Raw genomic sequence first — 7,544 nt, 5'->3', positions numbered from 1 at the left:
ACACTCATTACGGGTACGAAGGTATGTAGTAACTACACTGCTGATATTGAATATAGACAAAACAGTATTGGCAGCGGTGGGATTCGAACCCACGCCCCCGAAGAGACTGGAGCCTTAATCCAGCGCCTTAGACCGCTCGGCCACGCTACCTGGCCATTGCAGTGCAACGTGACGTCATTATGTACTAATACTGTAATCCTGATATATGTTTTTTGTTTTGTATATGTTAAATACAAAATTCAAATTACATATATCAATTGACTACATTTACTGCTAATTCCAGTTTTAGCTCATAATTTACTTTCAAGTTTTGTTTTTTATATTGGGCAATGCTGAGTCAGCTATTCCCAACAATGTGTCGATGTAGATTATTATGCAAAACTGTCACCACACTAAAACTGCATCAAGGTGTGGTAGAAAGAAGAGCTCTAAATTGTTGACAATAGTCATTTTAGTGGTTCAGTCACCTCACAGTCACATGCAGCTAATTTTGACAGATCGTCTGAAAGATGTGAAGTTCTATGACACCACTTATCTTCCTCTTGCCATGCTGTTATTTCATCTCTTCTTACAGGACAGAAGATAGAGACATAGAGAAATAGACACACTCTGCAACATTCCCAACTGCATTTTCTGGGAACCTTTATTATTTGTTTGCTTTAGTTTCAACAGAAAAAAAGGAGTGCAGTGTTTTTAAACTTCTCATGTTCACAAAAATCACAATTTCACAATATGTGAAAATTACGAGGTTACTGACTAGTTTTAGTGCCATTTATTAAGTGGTACCAGTTATTACTTTTTTAATAGGTAAATCAGACAAGAAACGTTTGAAAAATTAAAACACATTATTGATTTTGTGTTAGTGAAATGATACACATTAACCATAAGTAAAAGGCTCAAACAAACCAGTCTCTGTCTTCAGACCGTCGTTGAGTTTTTGTCTCAGGAAGAATGCATGACAATGTTTTCCAATAAAAAGCCATTCAAACTTTATTTTACAGTTTTAGACTCCAAACATATTTACATATATTAATCCGGTGTAAGTGTGTAAATGTTTGGAGCAAAATAAAATGTTTTCGCTGTTCAGCCTTTGTTTTGTTTGACACAACATTCACTTAACCAGACAGATATTTTTAAAAATACAGGCATCTGAATGACTGGCTACAGAGAGAAGTGGAACAGATTTCTAAGCCTGGGGACATGCACGCGCGCACACACACATCTTTGATCACCAATAGGAAAAGAAAATCTTTTAAGATTTTAGAATTGAAAAGTATGTAAACTGTAACTTATCCTGGTTGTATCCTGAATATGAATGTGGCTATTAGCCACACATACAGTAACGCATGAACTAGTCTAGCATTTTCATATGATTTAAATGCATATATGCGGAATCACTCCTCCTCCATCTGCGCCCAGGCCTCCTCAGCTTTCATGTAGTACTGGTTAGCCAACCTGCCCTTCATGGCTGCCATGGCAGCTTCTGCTGCTTCAGTAAACAAATCACCTGCAGGGAGGGAAGGAGAGGGGATGTCAGAAAAAGTACAGTACGATAAATCATCAATTATTGAAACTGTAACTGTAGCCAGCTCAGTTTCATGTCATGTCCCACTGCATATCAGTGTAAAATGATAAAAAAAAGAATCCACAGAAAGTCTCTAAACTGAACAAAGAGAACTGAACATATTTAGGTAAGTTGGAAATACATAATATAAAACAAGCTGAAAACATGGCTTATTCAAGAGTTCCTATTGATGCTGTTCGACTTTTCCAGGGTTGAAAATAGAATCCCCTGCATCTACAGTACATGTCCTCATTTTAAGCATAAATACTGTTGTTTTTCAAAAAAACAAAGCCAGTGTGGTGTCACACCTGCTCTCTGTGGATCTGCTTTGAGCTGGAAGCCTCCCTCTTGGTACATATCTGCCTGTCTGGCCAGCAGCAGGTAACTGGGCTCATCCTGTGTCCCATCAAACTCTCCGCCCTCATCGTAGTCCGTCATTGTCAATGCACTATCATACCAGTGAATCGCTTCCTCCCAATTCTGCTTTCTGTTTGAAAGACAAAAATCAGAAATACAAATGAAGTAATATTATATTGCAAAAATGCAGTGATAATAACTTCAGCGACCTGACTGACCTGTCAGGAGGCAGATTCACCCCTGTATCAAAGGCTCTGGCCACAATAATCATAGAAGATCTGTCCCCAGCTTCAGCGGCCTGCAGGAGATACTTGAATCCTTTCATTCTGTTCCCCGAATTATCCTGCAGACAACACAAAAAAATGATTAAATACAAAACCACATTCAAATCACATGAAGAATAAAATGCTCAGGATATGATGCACGGAACCTCCAGGTCTATGTCTGACAGTATGTGATGAGGCAGCTGCAGGCAGCACAGTCCTAAGGTAATAATAGCCTCCAGTTCTCCACACTGGGCAGCTCTCTCCAGGTGAAACATGGCTGAGTCCTGGTCCCACTGTTCATCCTTCTCACAGAAACGACCCCCCTCGTGGTAGCGCACCATGGCCAGGTGGACCTGTCCAGGAGGAAGGAGAGACCAATACTGTATTTAACACATGAAACAAACGGTGTGCTGCAGTAGGTGGAGTTACACGAGATGAGTTAAGAGTCTTAAAATGCAACCTGGCAATTGTGTTCTCTTTAGGGGGGATTATTGAGAGTATCATTATGCAGCAAATACATGTTTAATACAATAAAATTCAATACTATACAATTTAACTAACACAGAAACTTTTTTACCTTTGTCTCTTCATGAACAACTTCATCCAAATTTATTACACAATACGCAAAATGTCCATTTTCTTTGCTAGCCTTGACAGCTAGGGTTGAAGCTTGCTCTGTTGACCGTTGTTCTTTTTTTGTAGACAAACTACATCTACTTATGTAATATCTGTAAATACTGTGGTGACATCCAACGTGGATTTAACAGCATCCCCACACCGCTGTGTGACATCTCACACTATTTTTATGCGCCGTTATTGTCGCCTCGTTATCAATGCCTGTTGTTTCAATGTTTCTAAAAATAAAAACGTGAAACTGTTAGGTATGTGTCTGTGCATGAACACTGCATAACTCTGGGTATAAAGTGCTACATCTTATTCCTGTATTTTCAGGAATTCTGGCAACCACGCCCCCCCGCTTTCAATTTTGAGCCACATTACCTCACCTTCCCAAGAATCGACTGGCCAATCTTCTTCTGCAGCGTAGAATTGATTCGCTCAACCTCTGTGGCCACACACGATGGTCGGTGGACGTGAGCGCGAGACGAGTGGTAGAAGCTCCACTTCTCTTCTGTCAGCTGAAAAAGCAGACCGTTCCAGAGGAAAAAAAGAAAAGAAAGGGAGAATGGAATTGTTTGTTCTTAACCACAACAGATCAGAAAACATTAAATGATGACGGGAAATCAAGTGCAAGTTGAAAAATCACTCTCCGGTCTCAGAGATGAAGCCATCCACAAAAGATGCAGATCAGCTGTGCACTTAAGAGTTGGAGGATTAATCCACTGTTGACTTGTCAGTCAGTCAGTGAATTCAGAATGATGATGCACACAGGATTACCAACACACACATGCACACACAAAATGGCAAAGTTGATGAAACAGAGGTAGATGGTGTTTCAGTTCCAAATGTCCATTTTTATTTCTATGTATTTTGCTTTTTGCATTTTGTTCAGCAAACCACGTAAAGAGCAAAGTGGATGTGGCTGAAATATCTAAACATTAAACTCATGCTTCCTAGGTTTTGAGCAGAGACGGTGCTTGACAGCAATAAGACTGCACAGCGCTCCGACAGGGAAGCACATGGTTTACAAGCCTCCATGCAAGTAATCACCAATTCATTGTCAGGAGTGTTTGAATATAGGTTTGCAGAGACTCTTGGAGGAGCAACCACCCTCCCCTAGTGAGGGAAGAAACAGAGCAGGTGGAGGATGTTTAGAAGAAAGTGTGATGAGGTTAGAGAAAAAGCAAAAAAGCAAAAGAAGGATGAGAAAAGTTAAGAGATTATGTTTCGGGCGATCGTTCGTTTACCCGTCGCACACTGTCGTCGTCTGACTCGGAATAATGTCTGTGGTATCGATGATGGGCCTATGTGATGATACAACATGCATTACATAAGCTACTGTCAGAAAATCTTACAGTTATCTGAGCAAGAAAGAGAAAATGTTAACAGACTAACAGCCCCCTCAAAAGACTGAAGAACAAAGAAGTGTGATTGTAAATTATACAGCAAGAAAATTCTTGTATATAAGTGGAAAAAGTATGCTCAAAAATCACCTCTACTAAAAACATTATTTAAATCACTTACACACTGTATATTATGGCCTATTCTGTAGAGAAAAACATTTGTTGATCATTATTTTAACTGATGTTGGGGTGGGTGAGCTGTCTCAATAGCCAAACTAGGACGTTTACCCCATCTACGTGGTCATTTGGATCGCCTTCACTCCTCTTCTCACTGGGGTATCCACTGTCACCGCCGCTTTCAGATTCCTACGGACAGAAAATAATAAAATCATTGCAACAACTGGAGAGCGACTCCATCACTAGTAAGAACTGCTACATCGAAAGGCAAATGGTAAATGGTCTGTATTTATACAGCGCTTTTCTAGTCTTGATGACAACGCAAAGCTGCTTTGCCATTTACACCCATTCACTCACACTTTCATATATCGCATCTATGTGCAACTCATCTGTCATACCCATTTATACACTGCCGTCAGGAGCAACGTGGGGTTAATTGTTTTGCCCAACGACACGGCGGCAGATAATTAAGGTGTCAACACACTTCTTTCAGCTTCTCTTACATGAATTTTACATATTTTATTTTGAAACATACCATCATCATATGAGCATTAAAAAAATACTTGGGACTTTAAAACTGCAAATATTTGGTTAAAGGACAAAGGACAAGATATGGCAAAAGTTAGTGTTAGCTTGGATTGACATTCAGTGAGCTGCAACTTACCCTGTGTTCACCAAAGTTGTTGCCGTTGAGTCTTTCATGCTCATTCATCCCAGTAAAAGACAAACCTGTTAAAAACAAAGAGACGAGACTATTTAAGACCACGCTTTGTCACACGAAACTCGCTATTATTCATGAGCAGTTCTGTGGTAATGAGTTCACCACCTGCACCAATTTGGGACCTGCCCACAGATCCAGGTGCAGTGAACGGGGACGCGAGGAATAGCGGCGAGCATGGGATGGAGTCCACGTCGCTCATGCTCTCGTCCACGGACGAAGTCTCAGAGAGGCGGGTTAGCAGCGGAGGCACTCTGCTCGTCGACAAGGTACGGACGCGGGGCGAACCACAAGGCTCCTCACAACCCCTCAGCACTGTCTCGGCTGACCTCTGAAATCAAAAAGCGGGAAGTTTAGAGGAAACGTTTAGAGGAAAACGGTATTACAGTTTTTATTATCTTGTGCAGGAGTTATAGTAATAAAATGTAATGACTCTACTTCTTTACTGTTTTTCTCTGAATACTTGTATTGGAACCATGGGCTATTTCTGGTTCATTTGCAGCTTGGGAAGCATGTGAACCATGGATCAGTGATGTCAAATAACAGAAAAACATCATATCCTTGTGTTTTGCTGCACTGCTGTCTTGTAAATGCACATAAAGCGTCACTGTGTTGCTTGTTTTGCTGATTGCCACTCAGATATAGCCAATATACATACAAATATATGTTTTTGTATGATTTTTAAAGTGAACCATGAAAACAGGTTTTCCATAATAGCTACTTTGCTCAAAATGAAGTATATCACAAACTGAAAAGTAAAAAAGTAATATGTACTGATAAATATAATTATGCTGATGCAATGCTAACTGGTCGATGCTTAATTTAATATAATGAAAAAGCAAAAATTACAAGCAGTTTGTTGGTGCAGTCCAGCAGTGATGTCTCTGCAGGTGAGATGTCAAAGGGCATCAGGCCCATACTCTTACAGATCTTGTTACACAGGTGTGAGTGGAAGAACAGTGCCATGCCTCGCACACCTGGAACACAGATACAGTGTGAGCATGATGTTATTATTTATTGACTTATTCACACATCAAATGTCTTATCAAATTATGTTTACGTGTATTTGAGTCATTCTTGACAAATGACAAATTGAAACAAACCTAGATTTCCATCACCAAAGTCAGTCCCCTTCTCTGTGTGAATCTGAGGGTCAGTGTAGAGATCTCCCACACCCTGGATGTCCACCACAATTAGCTGGTGTCCTGACCGCTCAAAGGAGAAATGACTGAAAGCCTGGTGGGCACAACATGGAATGCATTATTAAGATTATTAAGTGCAGATGAACATGTTTTAAGACACTAGTTAGACGCCACTCACCTGCGGGGTAAGTCTGATGTTGTCGTCCCTAACAAAGCCAGAGTTGGAATTGTATTTGATGTACTTGCCCTCAATGTAATGTTCCAGGTGGAAGAGAGGTTTACCAGGTCTGTCTGTCATCTCCACCACGCACATCTGCATGATGTCCACCTGAGGTTTACAGAGAGATAAACAACAGTCAATAACCTGCCTTTGTGTTTAGCACAGTTTTATGTTACTTACTTATGTTATTTTTGACTTTTGACTTTGACTAGACACTCGGGAATAACTTGCGCCATTTTCAGCTGCTCCGACAGCAGTGATAAAAATTCTCTAACGTGTGTTGAAGGAAAAATAAAGTTGAGGCTTGTTTTTCCTGGCTATTGTCAAGGAGTGTGTTGACTCCAAGCGTTTATCTTGTACCTGTTTCGGTGGCCGATGTCGGTTGTATTCCTCTCCCCAGAGTTTGGCCTCCATCTGCAGCCTAACGTCTTCAAAGTAAACATCTCTGCTCACTGACTCCATGTATCGCTTTGCAACATAGTTGGATGCTGATTTCCAGTTGCTGCTGTGCGAGAAATTAGACAATTTCTTCCTAGAGGAAAAAAATAAAATAAAAAGCAGTTACTTACTTTAAGGTTTATACATTTCATGTTATCAGGAGGGAGTGGCATTTGTCACATACATCCTGCTGGATATGACAGAAGCAACCACATCTGAAATGTGGTTTATTTGCTAAACCACATTTCAGATGCAGACATTTCATCATGTTAAGAGCCTGACATGTTTGAGCTTGTTGGGGCTGTTGAAGGGTGGCCCTCTTAAGTAGTTCCCACATAACTGAGGACTAAACATCAACAACAACACTATTATTCCTATTCTCAATGCTGCAATGCTGTGCAGAAAACAAAATAGAGTGGATCACTGTCCACAACATGTGGTTTTTCTTAACAATACACATCCAGGAAGTCATTACTGTGAATACAAAATGTAAAAAAATAAAGCATTTACAGAGCTGGCTCAGTGTGATGTTCTAAATACTATCTTTGGCTCGGAAACAGCTGAATCTGTCATGACATGTGAAGAGCTACATATTCCTCTACTCTTTGTTTACAATGAGACCACGACGTCCACTGTCACCAGAACACAATGAGGGCAATGACCACTGAATGAGAATTGATGGGCACGGGAGAAATGTTTAC

General features: G+C 40.4%; 1 protein-coding gene and 1 non-coding gene across 8 annotated transcripts in view; both read right to left on the bottom strand.

Moving 5' to 3' along the window:
• Positions 1 to 68: 68 nt before the first annotated feature.
• On the bottom strand, positions 69 to 150 carry trnal-aag. The gene has a single exon. It is a non-coding gene; the product is annotated as a tRNA-Leu (tRNA).
• A 458-nt stretch (positions 151 to 608) lies between these two features.
• eef2k (eukaryotic elongation factor 2 kinase) overlaps positions 609 to 7,544 on the bottom strand; it is an 11,837-nt gene continuing 4,901 nt past the window's right edge. For 2 of the 7 annotated variants that reach the window (XM_044014216.1, XM_044014218.1), the window contains 14 exons: positions 6,766 to 6,937; positions 6,364 to 6,513; positions 6,147 to 6,279; positions 5,893 to 6,020; positions 5,152 to 5,374; positions 4,990 to 5,054; positions 4,437 to 4,514; positions 4,053 to 4,109; positions 3,856 to 3,921; positions 3,192 to 3,323; positions 2,352 to 2,540; positions 2,140 to 2,264; positions 1,873 to 2,051; positions 609 to 1,507 (listed from right to left, as the gene is read on the bottom strand). In XM_044014216.1, the coding sequence (XP_043870151.1) occupies positions 1,395 to 1,507; positions 1,873 to 2,051; positions 2,140 to 2,264; positions 2,352 to 2,540; positions 3,192 to 3,323; positions 3,856 to 3,921; positions 4,053 to 4,109; positions 4,437 to 4,514; positions 4,990 to 5,054; positions 5,152 to 5,374; positions 5,893 to 6,020; positions 6,147 to 6,279; positions 6,364 to 6,513; positions 6,766 to 6,937 (1,810 nt within the window). In that variant the 3' untranslated portion in view covers positions 609 to 1,394. Of the gene's footprint in view, positions 1,508 to 1,872; positions 2,052 to 2,139; positions 2,265 to 2,351; positions 2,541 to 3,186; positions 3,324 to 3,855; positions 3,922 to 4,052; positions 4,110 to 4,436; positions 4,515 to 4,989; positions 5,055 to 5,151; positions 5,375 to 5,892; positions 6,021 to 6,146; positions 6,280 to 6,363; positions 6,514 to 6,765; positions 6,938 to 7,544 lie in introns of those variants that run through there. The other 5 variants (XM_044014222.1, XM_044014221.1, XM_044014219.1 and 2 more) reach the window with 4 other exon arrangements.

This window comes from Solea senegalensis, linkage group LG18 (assembly GCF_019176455.1).
Source record: "Solea senegalensis isolate Sse05_10M linkage group LG18, IFAPA_SoseM_1, whole genome shotgun sequence".
Lineage (NCBI taxonomy): Eukaryota > Metazoa > Chordata > Actinopteri > Pleuronectiformes > Soleidae > Solea > Solea senegalensis.
The sequence above is the reverse complement of the archived record's forward strand: the minus strand, read 5'-3'. Positions and strand labels throughout refer to the sequence as shown.